This window comes from Vigna umbellata, chromosome 1 (genome assembly GCF_029865625.1).
Source record: "Vigna umbellata cultivar VRB3 chromosome 1, Vumbellata_1.0, whole genome shotgun sequence".
NCBI lineage: Eukaryota > Viridiplantae > Streptophyta > Magnoliopsida > Fabales > Fabaceae > Vigna > Vigna umbellata.
Genome location: NC_142165.1, coordinates 39862969 through 39886691, shown reverse-complemented (window position 1 = coordinate 39886691; position 23723 = coordinate 39862969). Strand labels below are relative to the sequence as shown.

The 23723-nt window shown below is 37.7% G+C and overlaps 3 protein-coding genes and 1 long non-coding RNA gene across 4 annotated transcripts; 1 reads left to right on the top strand and 3 right to left on the bottom strand.

The window, feature by feature from the left end:
• Positions 1 to 2575: 2575 nt before the first annotated feature.
• Positions 2576 to 4293, bottom strand: LOC148205331 (uncharacterized). Its single transcript, XM_088104304.1, has 8 exons — positions 3858 to 4293; positions 3703 to 3784; positions 3539 to 3628; positions 3327 to 3449; positions 3120 to 3248; positions 2925 to 3028; positions 2750 to 2840; positions 2576 to 2677 (listed from the first exon to the last, which is right to left on the bottom strand). Exons 1-8 carry the CDS (start codon positions 3869 to 3871, stop codon positions 2576 to 2578), a joined length of 735 nt encoding a protein of 244 aa, XP_087960430.1. The 5' UTR covers positions 3872 to 4293.
• Positions 4294 to 4437: 144 nt separating this feature from the next.
• On the bottom strand, positions 4438 to 4943 carry LOC148205330 (uncharacterized). The gene is made up of 3 exons (XR_015786757.1): positions 4789 to 4943; positions 4579 to 4704; positions 4438 to 4496 (listed from the first exon to the last, which is right to left on the bottom strand). It is a non-coding gene; the product is annotated as an uncharacterized LOC148205330 (long non-coding RNA).
• A 7090-nt stretch (positions 4944 to 12033) lies between these two features.
• Positions 12034 to 13905, bottom strand: LOC124841378 (Mitochondrial transcription termination factor family protein). The gene has a single exon (XM_047317639.2). The coding sequence runs from the start codon at positions 13650 to 13652 to the stop codon at positions 12168 to 12170; it is 1485 nt and encodes a 494-aa protein (XP_047173595.1). The 5' UTR covers positions 13653 to 13905; the 3' UTR covers positions 12034 to 12167.
• A 957-nt stretch (positions 13906 to 14862) lies between these two features.
• On the top strand, positions 14863 to 23030 carry LOC124841375 (phragmoplastin DRP1C). The gene is made up of 16 exons (XM_047317636.2): positions 14863 to 15268; positions 15356 to 15419; positions 15998 to 16105; positions 16399 to 16500; positions 17559 to 17609; positions 17714 to 17775; positions 18281 to 18371; positions 18502 to 18566; positions 18688 to 18882; positions 18996 to 19115; positions 19201 to 19271; positions 19408 to 19633; positions 20288 to 20338; positions 20673 to 20922; positions 21473 to 21612; positions 22622 to 23030. Exons 1-16 carry the CDS (start codon positions 15137 to 15139, stop codon positions 22745 to 22747), a joined length of 1854 nt encoding a protein of 617 aa, XP_047173592.2. The 5' UTR covers positions 14863 to 15136; the 3' UTR covers positions 22748 to 23030.
• Positions 23031 to 23723: the final 693 nt, after the last annotated feature.

Below are 23723 nucleotides of genomic sequence, written 5' to 3'. Positions count from 1 at the left end.
TACCTCAATATTACGCATCGCTCTATAGTGAAGGTATTTCCAGCTGAAGTTTCTCCTCCTACAATTGACCTTGTTAAGGAGACAACAAAACCTGTCATTCACTTCCTATGTGGGCAGAGAAGGAACTCAATGTGGATGACATCCTCCGCAAATTTGTCCGTCCATCTGACCAACCATCGACGTCCAATCAAGCAGACAACCAATAGTGGGTTTAGGATAACTGTAATTTGATATGAACATCATTATAAGTATTTCATGGATGACTGTAATATTTGAAACGTACAATGTATCATTTTGTTGTGTATGTTGTGTAACTGAATCTCTATTAATGGTGTGTTATCATGAATTTATTTATGTCAAACAAAATGGTGCCTAAAAGTAAGTTTATTTTCAATGGTGACCCCTGTTCGCCTGCTTCAGTAGCTGTGTTATACTTTATGTACAAATTCCAAATTTCTCCCGGGTAATCGTTTACAGGGGTCCTGTAAACGATTACCAGCCCCTTTTTCAGCACTCTCACTCATTCCTTGCACAGCTTGCTCCGCCAACTCATGGGGTGTCTCCCCACCCTCCTTCGACTCACATCACATCACCATCCACCCTCTCCCACCACTGGAACACCTGCACAAGCCTCAGACAGGTGCAGATTACCATAAAAGTCAGTTTTTTTTCGAATGGTGACCTGTGTTCACCTGACTGATGACCTGTGTTGGACTTTCTGTACAAATTCCCAATTTCTCTCGGGTAATCGTTTACAGGGGTGCTGTAAACGATTACCAGACCCCTTTTTGAACACTCTCACTCATTCCTTGCACAGCTTGCTCCACCAACTCATGGGGGGTCACCCCACACTCCTTGGCCTCACATCACATCACCATCCACCCTCTCCCACCAGTGGAACACCTGCACAGGCCTCAGACACTTGCAGAAGTGCCTAAAAGTCTCTTTTTTTGCCAATGGTGACCTGTGTTCACCTGACTGAGTACCTGTGTTGGACTTTCTGTACAAATTCCCAATTTCTCTCGGGTAATCGTTTACATGGGTGCTGTAAACGATTACCAGAGCCCTTTTTGAACACTCTCACTCATTCCTTGCACAGCTTGCTCCACCAACTCATGGGGGGTCACCCCACACTCCTTGGCCTCACATCACATCACCATCCACCCTCTCCCACCACTGGAACACCTGCACAAGCCTCAGACACGTGCAGATTACCATAAAAGTCAGTTTTTTTTCGAATGGTGACCTGTGGTCACCTGACTGATGACCTGTGTTGGACTTTCTGTACAAATTCCCAATTTCTCTCGGGTAATCGTTTACAGGGGTGCTGTAAACGATTACCAGACCCCTTTTTGAACACTCTCACTCATTCCTTGCACAGCTTGCTCCACCAACTCATGGGGGGTCACCCCACACTCCTTGGCCTCACATCACATCACCATCCACCCTCTCCCACCAGTGGAACACCTGCACAGGCCTCAGACACTTGCAGAAGTGCCTAAAAGTCTATTTTTTTGCCAATGGTGACCTGTGTTCACCTGACTGAGTACCTGTGTTGGACTTTCTGTACAAATTCCCAATTTCTCTCGGGTAATCGTTTACAGGGGTGCTGTAAACGATTACCAGAGCCCTTTTTTCAGCAGTCTCCCTCATTCCTTGCACAGCTTGCTCCACCAACTCATGGGGGGTCACCCCACACTCCTTGGCCTCACATCACATCACCATCCACCCTCTCCCACCACTGGAACACCTGCACAGGCCTCAGACACTTGCAGAAGTGCCTAAAAGTCACTTTTTTTGCCAATGGTGACCTGTGTTCACCTGACTGAGTACCTGTGTTGGACTTTCTGTACAAATTCCAAAATTCTCTCGGGTAATCGTTTACAGGGGTGCTGTAAACGATTACCAGAGCCCTTTTTGAACACTCTCACTCATTCCTTGCACAGGTTGCTCCACCAACTGATGGGGGGTCTCCCCACCCTCCTTGGCCTCACATCACATCACCATCCACCCTCTCCCACCACTGGAACACCTGCACAGGCCTCAGACACTTGCAGAAGTGCCTAAAAGTCTCTTTTTTTGCCAATGGTGACCTGTGTTCACCTGACTGAGTACCTGTGTTCGACTTTCTGTACAAATTCCTCATTTTTCAGCAGTCTCACTCATTCCTTGCACTACTTAGTCCCCCTACTCATCACGGGTAACTCCAACCTTCTTGCGTTCACATGAATCACCAACACCCATCTCCCATCTCCCCACTCGGAAATTGATCAAATCCTTCGCATTAATTACGATTAATTTTAGTGAAAATGCTCTCGTACTTTTCAAATTTTTATTATAATGCTGCGTTCATTTTTCAATCACTAATTTTGTCATTATAACAAACACAAACGCACAGTAAAAACAATTCATTTCGGAATCCAACCACTATTCTTATTACAAACACATACTGTACATTGTCAAATAACATTAGGTACATATTTCCACATCTTATACATGTCAAAATTGTCAAATAACATTAGGTACATATTTGAACATCTTATACATGTCAAAATTTGATAATTTCTTAGCAATCCTAGACAATGCCGTATAGATGTAGGGCTTCCATTCTGCTAGTGTTCTCGTTGTCCAGGATCCAGTCACACACATATTGCTTTCTAATCCCAAGCAGCTCCGCCTGAAACCAACATTTTCCACATTACAAACCAGGACATACAACAATATTATCAAACACACAGTTCCAACTTACAGTTGTATATTCAGGCATGCTTTTCCCGTTGTATTTTTCATCTCCATCCCAGATTTCCATTGCTTTCAACATTATTACTCCACAATCATGTCTGAAATAATATACCCACAACATCAGATTACTTTTGCCCATATACATCACAATATCGTCCGGCACTACAGTTCAACAAACTTACAAGTTTGGTTGGGATGGGATATTTGCTTGTTTAACTGTCAAAGGAGCAATACTGCCTTCCGGTATATTCATCAGGATGCAAAAAAACCGTGCCATATTTTCAGCCTACCAGTTAACAAAAACAATAAATACTTAAACAATGCAGGGTTATGTCATAATCACACGGTAAACAACAATGAAAGATGTCGAATCTTACAACGGCTGTGTCTATCCTTTTGCGGTCTCTGATCCCCTTCCCCAATGAATCGATCACAAAAATCTCCATTGACCTCAACTTCACTGAATAACACCACCAGTGATCATCGTGGACAAATGGCAGAAACAACTACAAAAAATATAAACAATTTCAGTAACACATTTACAACCAAAAGTCGACAAGATTTGGAAATTCAAGGTTACTCACAAAGTCCGCCGTGGGTAATTCTTCAAGTCCAAAATGATCGGAACGAAAATAAGTGTTATAGTTATGAAGCGTGAATACATGGCGATTCTGTGGACGTTTCCTATAATCTGTAAGAATATGGTGCTGTGGACAATTTCAAAATCATCAATAAAAATTCGATAAAAAATACTTTCTTCAATCATAAATATGACACAATATCAAATTTTATTTACCGAGTATAACGGACTAAAATGAAACCTCTTAACAACACCGGACAACCTTTTCTCAAAGTACATAAAGACCGTACAAGCAAATAACACCACCTACACAAAAAAAAAATTTCACATTACTAAAATAAACTATAACATGAAACACAACCAAATGTGACAATACTAACCATGTTATCAACGTATTTCAGTGGGGCCAAAGTGTAAATTGAAGTCGTGCTCAAGCTTTGGCCAATTATCTCGCTTACAACCCTAAACATACAAATATTACTCAATCACAAACAATACATATTCCTCAACCACAACTACAATTCATACCACATACCTGTGTACGTTCATCTCTCTGATGCTGACTGCTGTATACAATTGGTTTGCATCAACACTAGTGCTTGGATCACCAACAAAACTCCGCAATGGGGGTATAGCCAATGGCACCACCTCTGGTTCTCCTTCATCAGCATCATCTTCTATTTCAATAAAATTAATGTTACCAACAGTTTCATCATCCCCTCTTACTTCAGCATGTGCACCTAGGGGGTCATCAACTTCATTTCCATAACCTTCTTCTTCTCCCCCAACTTCAGCATTCTCCTCACCTCCAACTCCATGTCCATCACCTTCTTCTTCTCCCCCAACTTCAGCATTATCCTCACCTCCAACTCCACCCCCAACCTCTTCATCAGTGGCACATGCATCTTCTTCGTGAAAGATTGGAGTTTGATAAATTTCAAATAGCTCCCTAGTCAAAACTCCAATCTTGGCATTCAATGCTATGTTCGTTATTTTTCCTCAATCTCTCCTCCGCACCTGCTTCCCATGCCCCGTCATCAGAGCTTTCTTCTTCATCATCGTCTTTGTCAACCTTGGATCCTTCACCCAAGGATCCTTCGTCATCCAAGTTGAAAGCTGCACTGATTTCCGGCCTATGACGATCTTCATTTCGTATATACCACTCCATATTTAACTGCACCAATAGCACACAACAAATTCAGACAAAATACACAATCCATTTTAACATACAAAATAACGAAAAACAAAACACTTACATCTCCGGTCATAAAAATATTTTCAATTTTTTCGGTCCTTGATTTAAACGGGAACCATCTCATTATGCGCGGGAAAAACCGGTGCGAAGGATGACCATGCAAAGAGAGTCTCTCAACCGCCCAAGCCTAAAATATCATAAAATTATTTCATCAAACATAATTCACAATGTTCTGCACTACATCAAAATAGTGAACTACATATCATATTACCTGCAAGACTGCCACATTGCCACTGAGAGTGACTGACTGGGGGATACCTGCTCCCATAATTTTCTTCTTACATTTATTTAAATTCTCTACAATGTGTTTATGTACACCGGTGCACCAATCATATAGACACAAACGGTCTAAGTCATCTAACACTCCAAAAGGCATGTTACAAATGTGTGTTGTTTTGACTCTGGGGCAACGCACTCCTTCATCTCGAAGGCGTGTGTTGAAAAGCTGGGAATAGTAGAGAGAGATCTGCAGTTTGACTTGGTGGTATCAACACCAGCGGCTGGAGAGCTTAGAACATCTACCGTGTGCATTAGATGTCCTATTGTGGTTGAGGGGCATAGTTATAAGGTGAACTTAATCTGTTTACCTTTGAAGGACTTGGAAATAATTCTAGGAATGGATTGGTTGGCTACCAACCATATTATTATAGATTGTGGCAAGAAGGAATTAGTGTTTCCTGAAGATGATGAAGAATGTGTGGGAGTTACATTCGGTCAGTTAAGGGAGGATATAATGGAAGGTGCAAGCTGTTTTCTCATTATGACACATGAAGACAAGGAGTTAGGAGGGTTGACGGAAGCACGGACGTCCAATGAGAGCAGTACGGAACGAGCAGTGGTGAGTGAATTTCTGGACGTTTTTCCAGAAGAGATACCAGGATTGCCTCCTGTTAGAGAAGTCGAATTCACCATTGATTTGGTGACAACGGCAGCTCCTATATCTGTTCAACCTTACCGAATGGCACCTGCAGAGTTGGTTGAACTCAAGAAGCAAATTGAAGAGCTTATGGAGAAGAAATTCATTAGACCGAGCGTATCACCATGGGGAGCTCCGGTACTCTTGGTGAAAAAGAAAGATGGCAGCTCTCGGTTATGTATAGATTACAGGCAATTAAACAAGCTGACCATCAAGAACAAATACCCGTTGCCAAGAATAGATGATTTGTTGGATCAGCTGCATGGAGCAACAGTATTTTCTAAGATTGATTTGCGTTCAGGATATCACCAGATAAGGGTTAAGGAGGACGACATCCAGAAGACAGCATTCAGATCACGTTATGGGCATTATGAGTACGTGGTAATGCCATTTGGAGTAACGAACGCTCCAGCCATCTTCATGGATTACATGAACCGGATATTTAGACCCTATTTGGATAAATTTGTAGTTGTGTTCATAGATGATATTCTCATCTACTCCAAAACCAATGCTGAACATGAAGAACACTTGAGAACAGTACTAACCGTGTTGAGGGAGAAAGAGTTGTACGCAAAGCTGTCCAAGTGTGAATTCTGGTTAAAGGAGGTGCAGTTTCTGGGGCATGTGATATCGTCTGAAGGTATTTCAGTAGATCCCTCTAAAGTGCAAGCAGTGTTAGATTGGAAGAGCCCGCGTTCAGTCACTGAAGTGAGGAGTTTTGTGGGGCTGGCTGGTTATTACAGACGTTTCATAGAGGGGTTCGCCAAGATAGTGGCTCCTCTTACTAGATTGACTAGAAAGGATCAGCCATTCGCTTGGACTGATCTGTGTGAGGAACGGTTCCAGGAGCTGAAGATGAAATTGACGAGCGCGCCAGTTTTGATTATTCCAGACACGTCCAAGCCATTTGAAGTGTACTGTGACGCATCTCACCAAGGTTTGGGCTGTGTGCTCATGCAAGAGAGACGTGCAGTAGCGTACGCGTCTCGCCAGTTGAAGATTCATGAACGCAATTATCCCACACACGACCTGGAGTTGGCAGCTGTCGTTTTTGCACTAAAGATTTGGAGGCACTATTTATACGGATCAACGTTCCAAGTCTTTAGTGATCACAAGAGCCTCAAATATTTGTTTGATCAGAGGGAGCTGAATATGAGGCAAAGACGTTGGCTGGAATTTTTAAAAGATTATGATTTTGAACTGCTATATCACCCTGGGAAAGCCAACGTAGTGGCAGACGCCCTAAGCAGGAATACAGTACAAGTCTCATTGATGATGGTGAAGGAGCTGAACTTGGTGGAGAATTTTAGAGATCTAAGATTACAATTTGAATTAGGAGAGAACGTAATAAGGTGCTGTAATCTTAGAATTTCTAGTGATGTGTTTGACAGAATCTGGATGAAGCAACGTGAGGATGAAGAACTGTTGAAGATATTTGATGCACTCGGTTCAGAAAAAGCTAAGGAGTTTAATGCTGGAACGGATGGTATGTTGCGTTATTTGGGAAGAACTTGCATTCCCAATGATGGAGAGCTGAAACGTATTATATTGGAAGAAGCTCATCATAGTCGTCTTAGCATACACCCCGGTATGACTAAGATGTATCAAGATCTTAGGAAATCTTTCTGGTGGCCGGGAATGAAGAGTGATGTTGCACGCTTTGTGGCATCTTGCTTAACCTGTCAACGCGCCAAGGCTGAACACCAACGTCCAGGTGGATTGCTTCAACAATTGGAGATTCCTGAATGGAAGTGGGACAGCATTTCCATGGACTTTGTGACTCATCTGCCACGCACAGTCAAGAATCACGATTCAATCTGGGTAATTGTGGACAGATTAACTAAGAGCGCCCACTTCTTAGCCGTGAATTTGAAGATGTCAATGACAAATTTGGCTAAGCTGTACATCAAGGAGATAGTGCGTCTTCATGGAGTGCCTTCAAGCATAGTTTCTGACCGAGACACGAGATTCACATCTCGGTTTTGGCAATCTTTACAAGGTGAATTGGGAAGCAAGCTACAGATGAGTTCTGCGTATCATCCGCAAACAGATGGCCAATCTGAAAGGACCATCCAGACGTTAGAAGATTTGCTTAGGACGTGTGTCCTGGACCATTTAGGCGCATGGGATGAGGTCTTGCCACTGTGGAATTCACATACAATAACAGTTTCCAGTCTAGCATTGGTATGGCGCCTTTTGAAGCTCTCTATGGAAGGAAGTGCAGAACGCCACTTTGCTGGTTTCAGGAAGGAGAGAATGTGCTAACTGGACCAGAACTTATCCAGCAAACTACTGATAAAGTGAAATTGATTCGGACAGATTGAAGACATCCTTGAGCAGACAGAAATCTTATGCAGATAGGAGGAGAAGACCCTTGGAGTTTGCAGCAGGAGACCATGTATTTTTAAGGTTGAATCCAATCACTGGAGTGGGAAGAGTTGTTCGTCCAAAGAAGCTGTCTCCCAAGTTCATAGGACCGTATCAAATTCTGAAGAAGATTGGACCAGTAGCTTATGAGCTTGCTTTGCCTCCTCAACTATCAAACCTTCATCCTGTTTTCCATGTGTCTCAACTCAGAAAGTATATAGCCAATCCCTCTCATGTTTTAGAACTGGAAGACATTCAACTACAACCTGATCGAACGCTGGAGTTGCAACCAATCCGCATTGATGATGTTCGCACTAAATTACACAAGAGGAAGGATGTTCGATTGGTGAAGGTAGTGTGGGATGCCAAGAATGGAGATTCAACGTGGGAGGTGGAGAGTGCAATGAGGGACTTATATCCACACTTATTCATAGGTAAATTCTGAATTTTCGAGGACGAAAATTTTTGTAGTTAGGGAGAATGTGAGACCCTGGATAATTAGCAAATTTAATCCTGACATCACACCACTAACACACACACCACGTCACTGTTGCGGGTAATTAAAAACCCACTTTCAACTCTGATTTTCACCTCTGCAATGCACAGAAAACTGAACCACCATCATTCTCTGCAACATTAAAAACGCACCACTCCTTACATGCACACCTGCCACTTGTCACGTTAGAAACTTACAAATCAGAATTTAGTATGCAGGTGTCAGTCTTGGACATGTTTGTTCAAGCAAACGTTACTTTAACAAAACCAAAGTTTTCTGAGAACCCTTTCACCTGCACACTCATTCATCTTCTTCTCAGAAAACCAAACTCTTCATTTTCTCCAAATTTCTCTCTAAGAATCCTTAACTTCTCTCTATCAGAAAACTCACGTTTCCTCTCTGATCACAATTGCAGCACCATAGGAATGTTAGTACTGCTGTGATCTCCATTTTGGACCAAACAGAAACTGAATCCAATCTGGTAAGCCTTCTTACTGTATTTCGTTCTTAGGTTTCTGGAAGAATAGAGTTTTAGTGCATGCAAGTATGTAGTCTCAGAGTTCTGCAATTTTTGATTAGATTTGTTTTGGAAGAATCAAGAATATAATAGAAGCATAGTTGGATAAAGCCATTTTCATCTAGGACAAGTTGGAACTTCAATCCGGGTAAGGGAAGCTTATATGTTTAATTCATACTGCTTGATTTTATAATCTGAGTTGCATGTATATGAAATCTGATATTTGAGCCTTATGAACGTTTACTGATATGAGATATAAATTCTGGTTCATTTGCATGTTGTTTTGGATACGCATGAAAGATGTGTGAATGTTATAGAGTTGGAATGATTAGATCGATTGAATCTGTCATGAATGAACACTGCTTAATTGTATTATATATGTTGTTGCTGATTTTTGATTTAAATGTATATTGATTTGATTCTGTATAAATGGAGTATGGTGATTGTATATTTGGAATGATCCAAATGTTGAAATCTGTATGATTTGATGTATTAAATCTGAAAGGAAAGTTGTCAAGTTCATAAAAATCGAAATCTGGAAAATTCTGTTAAGAGTTGAGAAATCTGGTCTCTGTACTGATAAAGGACGTTCGTCCCTGTACGGTCTTAAACCGTTCGGTTTTCAGTTAAGCTTACTTAGACTAGAATTCTTTCATTTGGAAAGAATTCTGCCCGAGAATGAGCGTCCCTAGTTGATGATCTGAGCGTTCGTCTAGCTCAGTAATATTTAAATATTTAAAACTTTATAAATGAGTGACGTTCGGCCTTAAGTAGAGCGTCCGTCCTTAATAACGTTCGTCCTAAATGAAGTTCGACCTTCTGTTGAACGTTCGTCTACAGAGCGTTCGTTTCTATATTGAACGTTCGTTCATAACTGGTGTTCGGTCATATACCTAAACGTTCGTCCTACCCAACGTTCGGTTTATACCAACGTTCGTTCTGATTGTGCTCGGTCATTGACTTAGCGTTCGTTCCAAAGCGGGGTTCGGTTTCTAAACTGAACGCTCGTCCCTATTATTGAATTTTGAGCGAACATAACTGGCGTTCGTCCAAATTGTTAAATTACGTTCGTACTTGGACTGCCAGTGCTGTTCTTCTGAAATCAATTATATTGCTGGTGTATCTAAACACTTATCACTGGTTTTATTCCTTGGGTTCTATCTAGATTCTTTACACTTAAAATCTTTCAATGTATTATTCATCTCTTCTAAAGATCAGTATTTTCAAATTATCAAGAGTTGAAGCATATTAAGTGAATAAATGACTCGTTTCTTTTGTTCAGAAACGTGAAATCAAAGGTTCTGTGATAAGTTCATTTTATTTGATTAAAGAATGCATGACGTTAATATTAAGAGAGTGAAATACAGAATGGAGATATTATAATTATGAAAGGATATGATGGTTGAACACGACATGATATGATTATATGATTTTGAACTTGAATGAGCGTTCCATGGAGGAGCTTCTCAGTTGTATTAAATGCTAAATTTGTAAAGTATGAACATGGACAAGTTACTGATGGCTTGGTCCATCCTGATATTCCGTGATGCTCACCTTGATTTCCTAGGGAAATAGAAAACAACCAAACAAACTAATATATATAACCTACACACTACATCGACTTCAATGTTTTTATCATGAACAATGACATTAAACATGTTTGTCAAGTCCTTCAAACTGATGGTTTTTGATTGGAACATTTCACCAACCAATCCACCAACTACTTCATCAAAGGGAATCTCTAAACCACCTATTTCTAAACCTAAGCTCATCAACACATCAACAACTCTAAAGGGCACCAACTTTTGACTAACTCTAAAACTGTTATCATTTCCAACCCACCTCCTAACCATAACCTTCAATAATTTTAAATTCACCTCCACAGGGTTATTAATATTCACACACCACATAAATGGTGTCATCCTAATCCGATCCACATGACACTGTCGGAGTAAACGATTCATTTCAATTATGATCGATGAATCCATCGAAATAAGAAGTCGCCACTACAAAAAAAATCATAAAAATGTATTACTAACTACAATCCGTAAGATAATTAAATAATATCTAAACAAAAAATTTAATTTTTTTCTTACACTTGCTTTTTTCCCTTCCATTGCAACGGCCCTAACAAGACAACATTCCACACTCAGTTATATCATTCAACTTAATGAAAACCAAAAACACAGAGTAAAACACAATGTCAGGGCTCGCCCATTTTTACTTACACCAATAAACGTCCGTACTACAGTAAAGATTGAACGACTGAGAGAGCGAGAGACCGTGAGAGTGAGAGACCGAGAGACCGTGAGAGCGAGAGAGCCAGACACCAGGACACCGAGAGAGCGAGAGACCGTGAGAGCGAGAGAGCGAGAGACCGTGAGAGCGAGAGCGAGAGAGCGAGAGACCGTGACAGCGACAGAGCGAGAGACCGTGAGAGCGAGAGAGTGAGAGAGCGACAGAGCGTCAGAGCGAGAGAGCGAGAGAGCCAGAGAACGAAGGTCTTCCCACCCTAAACCGCCAAACCCAATTCTTAAAATTTTCACCTGCAAATCCCAAACTACCCCTCGCCCCGTAACCCTTTCTCTGTTTTAATTTGAAATTACTGAGCCAATTAGGTGCTGACACCTGGCGTTGTCAAAACAGTGTCAAAAAAACGTTGTCGAAATAACATTTTCCATTAAAAAATGAACAAATAAATTAGCTGAAATGTAAAATATCACATGATTAAAATTCCATCCGATAAAAGTATTCAATGTGGTTTCTTTTGTGCCTAGAGCCCACCCTAACATTGAAAGGTCGCCACCTCTGAGCTCTAGGATCCAAGAATCGACTGAAGTGAAAGCAATTCAAATGCAATTATTGGCACTTCGTTTCTGAAAAAGATCTCGATCAATAATATATAAAAGAAATCAATCACTCTTGGTAAAGAATTGGAATAAGGATTTACAAAAAAAAAGTAGTTCCTATCGCTTTTATATGATCCACCATGTTTCCACAAATATCATTAACAGACATAGTAGCGCTCAAAATTCTGCCTTTATGGCACTATTAGTTTATCACTAGATCATGAAGGAAACAACCAACATAATTGACATGGATATTCAGGGCAAAATATCAGGGTTTCGGAATTCACTATTGCCTCCAAAGCAAAAATGAATGAATAGAAAAAGTGATATGTCATCTATTAGCAATACAAATGGGGACAAAACAGATAAAATTAGTCCTCCAATTGATGACAGTTATACTTTGCAATGGTTTCACCAACCGCAGAAAAATAAAAAAATTGCTGAGCTATAGAGAAACAGTTCTTGTATATAGTATTTCATCATCACTCTCAGCTTCGTCATCAGACATTATGTCATTCCCCGGTAGCTCCAATTTCCCTCCCATACAGAATCTGGGACCTACACTTTCAGTTTCAATGTAATGACCCTGCAACCTCTCTTCAAACCTCTGGTCACTACAATTCAGCATCCAATTCAACGAACATCTTATCCCCTTACTCTTGAGCCTCTGGTATCTGGGTTTGATTCTAGATTCCAAACTATAAGTAAAGTACTCCGGGAATTCCACAAGCTCTTTCAATGGCCTCCCCATCTCACTCTTAAAGAAGTAATAGCTGTTTTTCATCAGCTCAACTCTCAATGCCACCAACTGAGGACACTTGATCACCATTCTAGCCACATCCTCCACTGTTACAGTCCTTCCAAGGAGGAATTCAACGGGCTTCATAATCACATGCTGGTTGAGGCTAACTACCTGAGGCATGTTCTCCACCACCCGTGCAAACCCTTCAGGATCAACCTTAAGCTTCAAACTGAAAAAGTACTGCTGCGTGGACAACTTAGCCTTGAGAGGCAGCCCAAGAATCTGCGGATATTGAGCAATAACCGAAGCCAAACACTCCCTTCTAACACCAAAACTAATCAAACATTCCACATTTGGTTTCACAGTCTCCTCCAGATCATAGCCAAGAATGTAAGCTCTCTTCTCCAACATCCTAGCCAAAACCTTCTTCGGTAGCCCTAAATCGACCAAGTAATCAATCAAGGGCTTGATCACAGTTCCAACTCTCATACCTAAGAAATAAGGATACTGAGTAACCATTGGACCGATATCTCTAGGGTTCACACCAATACTAACAAGATAAGCCACCGAAGTGCTCATAGTACCCTCAAGCTTGAACCCAAGAAGCTCAGGGTACTTCTGCAGCACATACCCGATATCATCTTTCTCCACATCAAGGCCCCTGAGGAACTTAACAACAGGAGCAAGCTCAACAATGACACTAGCATGCAACACCTGCGGGTAATTCTTAACGAATCCCCCAAGCTTGGGCCTTGCAATCCCAATTTTTTCTAAGTACCCCAACACGGGGATCACGTTTTTTCTGACACTGCAACCTAAGATCAAAGGGTAATTGTTGATATCGTCAACAGTTAAACCTATTTTTTGGAGAAACTCGACGCGCTCGCGCATGACGTCGACGGTGGAGGGAAGTTCGAGGTCGTGCAACTCGTCGGGGATGATTCCCAAACCCTTGAGGTAGTCGAAGATGATTACTCGCGAAACGAGCTTCTCCTTGCGACCTTGGATCACGCCCCATGTTACCGATGGCATCTCGTATTCGGGGGGTTTGGATGATTGGGTTCCGTAATAAACCCTAAGGGTTTTGGGGGTTTTCGACAAACGGTTAATTGCATTGGCGTGATGAGGAAGTAGGTCAGAAACGTTTAGAGCTGATAACAAATTCAGGAGCTTTCTTCTTGTCACCATTGATTGAGGTCCCAGGCTGTGGAAAGGAAGTGAAGCTCAAAAGAACACTACAATGGTGGTTTCGTTGCGTTGCGTTTCAACAGTGGATACACGGAGCGTGAAAAATGGGCTTTGAAGCCTGTTTAATTGGGCCTGATCCAACTACACCGGGCCTTTCGCTTGCGGTGAAGGGAGAAATTTAATGGGGTGCAGGAAGAACAATGTATAAATTTTTGGACATTTTTTTCAGTACCTTCTTATGTTTTTGTCCTGGCATTTAATATGAAAAAAATTATCGTATTGTTTTTTAATTATGTAATTTGAATATAAAAAATAATTTTATGATTCTATAATCAGAAGTTAATTTGAAGTACACTGAAGGCCTCCTTTTTAGAAGAAAAAAAGTTTTTAAGATTATGTAATTAAAAAATATATTTTTATCTTTTTAATTATATAATTTAAATTATTTTTAAATAAAATTAATAACTTTTGAATTGTGGGATTTAAATTTTAAAAATAATATTTGAATTTATATTTGGTTGACTGTATAATTCAAAAGTCATTTATTATTTTTGGACTCCATAATTCTAAAAATAAAATGAAAATTTTATATTTGCATAGTGTGAGATGAAAATATGAAATTATAGGAAGAATTGCCCTAATTTCGTTTATCCCTCCTTTAAGTGACTCCCACCATAAAAATATTTCATACAAGGTGTAGAAATAGATTTATACAAGGTACAAATAGTCATCATTGATATTTAAATATAAGTTTTTAACCTATATCAACTTGTTTGGAATATGTATATTAAGCTTGTTTTTGGGTGGAATAGATGCATTTGATATAAAATATTAACATGTCCAACTAAGTATTATTGTACTCTGAATTAAAAAAGTAAGTGAACTTACTTACAAATTCCAAAGATATTCAAATATAACATGACTACAATATTATTAATTATTTCTTAAATGATCTAGCATCATAAATATATCTTTAAACAATAAAATTGATATGAATTAATTTTTTTTAAGACCAAGTAGGTAATTTAGTTATTTAAGAAAAGGCGGTTCCTTCTAAAAAAACAAGAAAACGCTGTTTCTTTTAAAAAATCTTTTAGCAAGAAAACACAGTTAAGAATATGTTAAAATTTTGATCTAAACTATTTATTATTCGGAGGGCGTGAATGTCATGTCACGATAACATTCAAAAAATGACTTTAGAACGAACTTCGTTTCCTTTACTTAACCCACAGAGGAATGTGTAAAGTGACCATTTGCCCCATCACAGCGCATGAAATAAAGAACCGTTTGGTTGGTGTCCATTCTTTTTCTGTTTATGTTGTTTCCCCGTTCGAATTTCCAATCTCTTTGGATGCACATTCTGCATCCACCGAAGCGCGTTTCGTCGATCTAAAACCATAAACCTCTCTCTCTCTTTAGATCTCCTTCCGTTCGTTTCTTCAATCGCTCTTCCGATCCGATCCGATCTATTTTCCGATTTCAAAATGGCGACGATGACGAGCTTGATCGGTCTCATCAATAAGATCCAACGAGCCTGCACCGTTTTAGGAGATCACGGCGGCGAGGGTTTATCGCTTTGGGAAGCTCTTCCATCCGTCGCCGTCGTCGGTGGCCAGGTACTGAACACTTTCTTCGTTCAAACTACAATGCTTTCTAACTCTTTATTTCTTTCTGTTTTTCAAATTTGTTTTCTGGCGTATCAGAGTTCGGGAAAATCGTCGGTGCTTGAAAGCGTGGTCGGAAGAGATTTTCTGCCTCGTGGATCTGGTGATTCTTACTCTCTTTCTTGCCATCTTCTGCTCTCGTTCGCTACTTTACGAGATCTCTCTAGCAATGTTGTTCATAAAGCAGTTCTACTACTATATATTTATATATATTACAAGAAATGGTGCCTTGCGGAGTACTGGTTACTAACTGTGAAATCAAAAACAATTAAGCAAAAGTGGTCACTGTTTTTTAATAAGAAGATATGAAGATTTTTTTTGAGATGTTGGTTTACTGAAAATAGCTTCTCCTAGTTGGAGTGATCTTTTTATTTATCTATTATTAATTGCAGTAGTAGTGAAAATACACTAAAAGATAGTTACTAAAATAGAAATAACAATCATCAGAACAGTTTTCACAAAAAAAGTTATTGTCAAAATGGTGCGAGAATAATGGTAACGAAAATCGGTATCCTCTATGTATTGGTATATATTATTATTTATTATTTTTGTTGTTGTTACTATTTTCTATTTTTACTACAAGACGTCGCGTATTTCTCTATTGATAGCGGTGGAGGACGGTCATAACTTATTTCCTTGCCTCTGAATGGTTTTTTGACATTTTTTGTTGTTTTCTTTAAGGTATTGTTACACGGAGACCATTAGTGCTGCAACTTCACAAGACAGACAATGGGACGCAGGAGTATGCGGAGTTTCTTCACTTACCGAGAAAGAGATTCACTGACTTTGGTAAATGAAGTTTCTATCTAAATTTCCTCTTTCAGTTTATTTTGTGTTAATAAAAGTGTAAATAATTCGGATGGTAGTATAGCTTTGAAATAAAAATAGAGGCTGTGAGGTTGTGGTGATATGTGGTATGTGTACACAGCAAGGGCCAGTTTGAGCTTGTGGATTTATTATGTTTGTCTATGTGTCCGTTGTTCAGTGTGTGGATTACAAATAAATAACAGCTGCAATTAGAGTTTGCACTACCATAATGTCTCGATTAATTGTTTCTACAATGATCCTTTACTTCCATGCAGCTGCTGTGAGGAAGGAAATAGCAGACGAAACAGATCGTATAACTGGAAAGACAAAGCAAATTTCTAACATTCCAATTCATCTCAGCATTTATTCTCCCAATGGTTTGTACCTCTATTTTCTATTGATAGCATGACATGGCATGGATCTTGAAAGCAATTGGTTGAAAACTTATAATGTTGTGCTGTATCTCTTTATTACGATTTCCATCTTATTTCTCATTTCATCGTGGTGACTATTTATGGCTTATAATTTAAAGAATGGCTACATTTTTTTATATCGTTGAATGAATCTTCTCTTCCAAAACTAGGAGGATTTAGTCTTCTGATTTATTAAAAAGTGAACCTTTACATTAGCATTGATTGAATTCTGAACTTTAATATTCCTGTCCTTTTGTGCTGGTGATTCTACAAATTAATTATCCAGCGCATAATTTTCATTATTGTTTTATAAGCCAGAGTTTTCAATTGAAGCTTTACCTATGGTTAGGTTGTCAATCTGAATTTTCAAATTCTGCAATAAGTTTGGTGCAAAAGTTTATATTTTATGAAATCATTGTAATATTAAGAGTTAAATATGTTTTTCGTCCTTTAACTTTTTACTGAAAATTGAATTAGTTTCTCTTTGAAACTTTAGCCCAATTTAGTTCTCTAACGGTAGAAATGCGTGTATTTAGTCCTTTTAACCAAATTTTATTAAGTTTATTTGACGTTTTAAATGTGTTTCTCAAGTAACATTGAAGCGGAAATGTGTAAAACGGTGGGAACAACTTAAATGCTATCATGAAAACAAACGTCTTTGAGATGTCAAATAAACTTAATAAAATTTGATTAAAAGGATAAAATCCACACATTTCTTAAGTTGAAGGACTAAACTAGGTCAAAACATATTTAACCCTAATATTAATCTATTTACATCTACTATAGTAATTTTGAGAATCATTGTTAACCGTGATTGCTTTAAAGTGAAGATTACTTGCCATATTTCATTTTGCTACATATATAATTTTGCAAATCGTATTTATTTATTTATTTGTTTGATTGATTGAAGATCACTTGGCTTTCTCATTTAGTGCTTACCTTCCTTGTTGAACAACATGAATATAAAAGACATAGTTAATGCCCTCTTTCTGTTTGACATAGTTATGTGGCATTTTTTGCAGTTGTAAACTTAACCCTCATAGATCTTCCTGGGCTGACAAAGGTTGCAGTAGGTAAACCTTAATATATTTCTCAGTATATTTATACAATGAGTTGTATTCTGAGAGGACTCATTAGAACCTCAAACGTATAACCAAGTTTTTCTTCTTTTTTGAAGAGGGACAGCAAGAGAGTATTGTTCAAGATATTGAAAACATGGTCCGCTCTTATGTTGAAAAGGTAAATTATACTCTTGATATGAAGAGAAAAATGAAGTAGTGAGATATGATTTTAAATTTTGTAAGATAAGCTTTGATATGAAGAACTTTTCTGAATCACTCTTATTTAAAGAAGAAGAATGATTCGTCACACTTTGAACCCCTTCAAATAACACTACATTCTGGTAATCAATAAATTTATCTGGGTAATCTTTTGCTAGAAACTTGTGGTTTTTTACTTTCTTGTATCTTGTGGGTTTGGTTAATGTAGGATTCACTCACAATAATGTTTTCCTTCCAGTAATTTCTTTTATCTTTTGCTGCAAGAATATTCTTCTCATTGGTTTAATTGGCATCACCTGTAATCAGTCTACGTTTATTTTGAATCCTGTAATTTATGTTCCATTTTAAGGAAATTGAACTGCCTTTCGGGTGTACTGCTGTCAAATTTATTATCTACTCTTGCTCTTATAAATTATCTTCAATGTTTCATGTTAACAATATAACTGAACTCTTCAATTGTGAAGCCAAATTGCATTATCTTAGCTATCTCTCCTGCAAATCAAGATATTGCCACATCAGATGCCATAAAAATCGCTCGAGAAGTTGACCCTTCAGGTATGGCTGTTTATATTGAAGCAATTCCAAGGGTAGATTTTGATTCATTCAGTTTTGTTTTGTTTTTCATTCTTTCTTGGTCAGCATGCATTTACCAAAAAACAAACTTTTCTTCCTTGTACTTTTTCAGGTGAAAGAACGTTTGGTGTTGTTACCAAACTTGATCTTATGGATAAAGGAACTAATGCGGTTGATGTATGATTTCTTAATAACTGCAACTATCTTCTGTTTTGTTCTTCAGTAACTTAAATTGATTTCCTTGGATTTAACTTGTTAGTTGCAAAATGACAGAAGTTTTTAAATTTAAAACGTGAAGGTACTCGAGGGAAGGCAATACAGGCTGCAGCATCCATGGGTTGGAATTGTGAACCGTTCACAAGCTGATATTAATCGGAATGTTGACATGATTGCTGCTCGTAGGAAGGAGCGTGAATATTTTGAGACAAGTCCCGAATATGGACATTTGGCACATAAAATGGGATCAGAATATCTTGCTAAGCTTTTATCTCAGGTTTTATATTCTACACATTTTCAGTAACATTTTTATAATTTACTGTACTTTTATTCAATTGCTTTCTGATTCTTTCAATGATTTTTTTCTTTCACTGCTTTTTATGACCGCAGCATTTGGAGCAAGTTATCAGACAGAAAATACCAAGTATCATTGCCTTAATTAATAAAACTATTGACGAGCTAAATGCCGAGTTGGACCGTATTGGCAGACCAATTGCTGTGGATTCAGGGGTCAGAACTGAGACCTATGCCGAATAATTTAATTTGAAAACGGTTTATTTCTAAGTGTTTTAAGTTGTGTTACTTGTTTACGTAGGCCCAACTCTACACTATTTTAGAGATGTGTCGTGCATTTGATAAAGTATTTAAAGAGCACCTGGAGGGAGGGTAACTGCTCCTATTCAGCTTCATAATTAGCTCCTTGTTTACTTTTGTTTCTTTCTATAACAAATGAATTGTATGAGTCTTTCTTTGGTTTTTTGCCTTGTCAACTAGTTGATTAGCCCACTAACTTCTTTTTCAGTCGTCCTGGTGGGGACCGGATATACGGAGTTTTTGATCACCAGTTACCAGCTGCTTTAAAAAAGCTTCCTTTTGATCGCCATCTTTCCCTGAAAAATGTCCAGAGGGTTGTCACTGAAGCTGATGGGTATCAGCCCCATCTAATTGCTCCAGAGCAGGGTTACCGAAGACTCATTGAAGGATCTATAGGCTATTTCAAAGGCCCAGCTGAAGCCTCCGTGGATGCTGTAAACTTTGTTTACTTTATTATATTTTGTTTTAGTCTGTCGTCCTGTTCCTTGGTATGATGAAATGAAACTACCAGATATAACATGAAATACCTCATTGTTTAGACCTGAGGTGTCCTCCACAACTACTGTATTGCTTTCTATCGCTTTTGTCTTTTTTTCTTTTTCAAAATCACCTCTGAAGAGATTCATCTCAGTGTTGATCACAGCAGGAGGTAATTGTGAAGAAGACAAAATCAAGTAAATGAAAATCCTGATATCACGTGAATATATATACAAGCCTGCTATTGTGAACGTCCTCTATTCTTCCACATCAACACAAACTTGGAATGTTGTTAAACTGAAATTTCATGACCATTGATTCTGTTTTTGCTTTCTGAATCCCTTTCTCAATAAATAATTTCCCATGATGAAACTCTGACGTTTTTTGTACCAAAAATCACATTTATAATTGTGTTTCTTATATTATTGTTATATACTGTATGAGGGCTGTTTAACATGTGTTTTTCCTTTAACTTTTGTCACTGAAATGAGATAAAAACAGTTACTCCATAAGAGGAACTGTTTTCCTCATTTACATTTTTTTATATTAAATTGCTGTGTGTGATGTTGTTCTTTTCATTTCTGAACTGCGTGCTTTCTTCTATTATACAGGTTCACTTTGTTTTAAAGGAACTTGTACGGAAATCAATTACAGAAACTGAGGTAAAGCAGTGCACAAGTTGATGTCAGACATGTCATAAGTTTAAAATTTAAAAATAAACAGAAATGCAAGTTGAATGCGCCTGTTCTTCTCACACCTAATTCATGTGTCTGAGTTGGTTATTAGGATTCCTTCTTGAATTAATGAATCTTTGAAGGCTAATAATGAAGGGTATGAGTCATTGCTAAAAACTGATGTAAGGTGCCGTTCCAGGACCTTGAATAGTTTTTCTATTATTAACTTTGGTATCTGAAGGGGTGAATTGGGATGGGGAAATATTACAGGGGAAGAGATAATTAAATTATATTTTACAGTTGGCGTTTTTATGACATGTAGGAACTAAAAAGATTTCCAACACTTTCCAATGATATAGCAACTGCTGCGAATGAAGCTCTGGAAAAATTCCGAGAAGAAAGCAGGAAGACAGTTACACGGTTGGTTGATATGGAGTCTAGCTATCTAACAGTGGAGTTTTTCAGGAAGATTCATTTTGAACCAGAAAAGAATCCAAATGGACCACCAAATCCAAATCGGAATGGTCCCCCAAATATGGACAGTTATACTGACAATCACCTGCGCAAAATTGGTAACCTAAATTTCCTCAAGCCTTTTTAGTAACATTTAAGAATAATATTGTAATTCTTAGTATACGATTATTCTAGGACTACAGTACTGGTTAGATGGATAAGCTTATATAAACCATGTCTTTTTACTGAAGTGTGTAAGACTCATCTTTCATCAGAAGTAAAAGTTATCTTTGTAAGCAATGTGGGAACTTCTTTTTGATATTTGGTCAGCATATGTCGTTTTCAATTAAAAAATCCATTTTTTTTCTCTAAAATGACCATCATTTTTTTTCAAAACTCTATCCACTCTAAAATATTCAAAATTGTGTCCAAGAAAGTTAGGTTTTCGGGAAGATGTCTAAATCCCTTTTCTCTCATATCTTGTGAGTTTTTGTTCCTATAAAATAAAGAGCGAGATGCTTTGAAATTCACTTAAATATTTGAAAGGAGGGTTTAAATTTAAATGGCATGATTACACGTAATTTGGATTTTGATTCGAGATTGCTTTTACATATCTAATGGTTATACAGTCATTATTCTGAGTATTATATATTATGTTGCCTGATACAGGAACAAATGTAAGTTCCTATATCAATATGGTTTGCGATACACTTAAGAATACCATACCCAAGGCTGTCGTTCATTGTCAAGTCAGAGAGGCTAAGCGATCTTTGCTGAACCACTTTTACGTTCAAGTTGGGAGGAAGGAGGTACGATTTTTTATCTTCGGGTTAAATTTTTCCCATCTTAGATACAATTTTCTCTCATTCCTTAACTATGTTATTTTCATGGTATCTGCACAAGTTATAATTACGTGTGGCTTGTTTGAATTTACTTATATAATTACAATGCCATGCTGTTTTTTCCATTGATAACTTAATGAACCTGGTCCAAGTATGAGCTTACGAAATGATTTTTTTTTTGTCAATATCATGAAGTACATGTAACCAAATGGGTATGATGAATCCAAATATACCGTCGGATTAAGTTTTTGGAAATTATAAAAGTATGACGCGAGAACTTATTGGCTTTGAATTTGGGGATGATCAAGATTGGACAGTGTGTTAGTTAGGCTCCCTGTGGCTTTGTATTTTAATTAGGTTAAATTGTAATGTTGGTCTCTTAAAAAAAAATCATCTAAAATTCTTGGCGTCAAAGTTTAGAAAATCAGAAATTTAGGTCCAATCTTCAATTTTGTATGGTTTATTTTTTATTTTATTTTTATGTTTTAATTAATTAAATTATTTCTTAAGGTTTGTTAAATGAATATTATGTTTATAGTTCAACTAAACTTACATAAATACATTAAAGGTATGCAAATTTCTAATTAGTCAAAATTGAAGGAATAAAACAATGGAAATAATAACAGGAGGATCAAAGTAGATCAAGAATGAAAATGATTTAAATTGCAATTTGGCTATCATTAAATCATGTATACTACAGCTACGCAAGTATGTTGTAGAGGATATCAATTGTTGCATATACTAGCTCATAGAACAGGTTAGCAAAGGTTTAGGAAAAAGGGATAATAGAATGCTGGCTGGCTACTTCCCTTGTGATTTGTCAAAAGGATTGTTTAAGCGAGATAGGCTCAATACTTAGGGACTTGTTTTTATTTTTGTGTGTTGCAACATGTATATTGCAATTTGATGCAAGCATCATGTATATTTCAATATGACGAAAGCAACGTTATAACTGATTACTGGAGCTGTTATGCAGAAGGAAAAATTGGGTGCCATGTTGGATGAAGATCCAGCCCTTATGGAAAGGAGAAATCAAATAGCCAAAAGGCTTGAATTATACAAGCAAGCTAGGGATGACATTGACTCGGTGGCTTGGAAATAATGAGATCCCAGAGTTTGCAACAGATGTTGTGAGATTCCTTATAGATTTTGTAGCTTTTACTATTTTTTAATCAAGCACGAACAGAAAAAAGTCCACGGTTACGACGAGAAGTGAAAATCGTACTTGCGTATAATTCTTTTGACCCACATACCACAGTGTAAAAAGCATCCGATCCGAGTTCTATGTTGTGATTTTATGTAACTTACGAGTTTTATGTTGTGATTTTATGTAACTTCGAAGGACTTCACCATTTTATTAGTCATTTAATCTTCATTCTTTGCTATATATGTGCCAATAATTACTTGAATTAGACGAGTCAAACATTAGTAAACTATCACAACTAAAACGAGGTGACCATGTGCATAGCATGGCAATATTCGATCTGAGAATTTGTTTTTTAATAAATTCTTCTATTCACCATCGGTAGTGCCATTGAAAAATTTTAATTACACTCGTCTTAGTGATGATGATCATGTAAACTGTGCTAATAAATATTTTCAATAATCTGTTCATGAGTTTTCGTCCCGTAGAAAAAAGAATAAATTTTAAAAAATGTCAGAGAAAGCTATTAAAAGAGAACTTAGGTTAAATACTTATAATAAAATCTCTATTTACAGCTATGTAACATTCATATTTTCATTGCCGCTGTTGAATGATTTATTTCCGCTCGACTTTATAAACCTCGTGTTCAATCACATTTTAAAACTTGTGTAAATTTTTGAAAAAACTTCAATAACCTGTAAAAGATATTGGTACGAGTCAGGTTCTCTCAAGTTGAAAATCTGACTCGCTGAATTTCATTCCTTAGCATCTTGGGTCGGGTTGACTAATCTGTGTGTGCGAAGAATTGGATGCGATGCCTTTGGATTACTGGATTTGACGAAGTAAAAAACGAAGGAAATGATGAAAAAGAGAGTGAAAAAATTGAAATTATTTAATTTGAGTGAAGTTATTTGAATTAAAGCTAAGAAAGTGA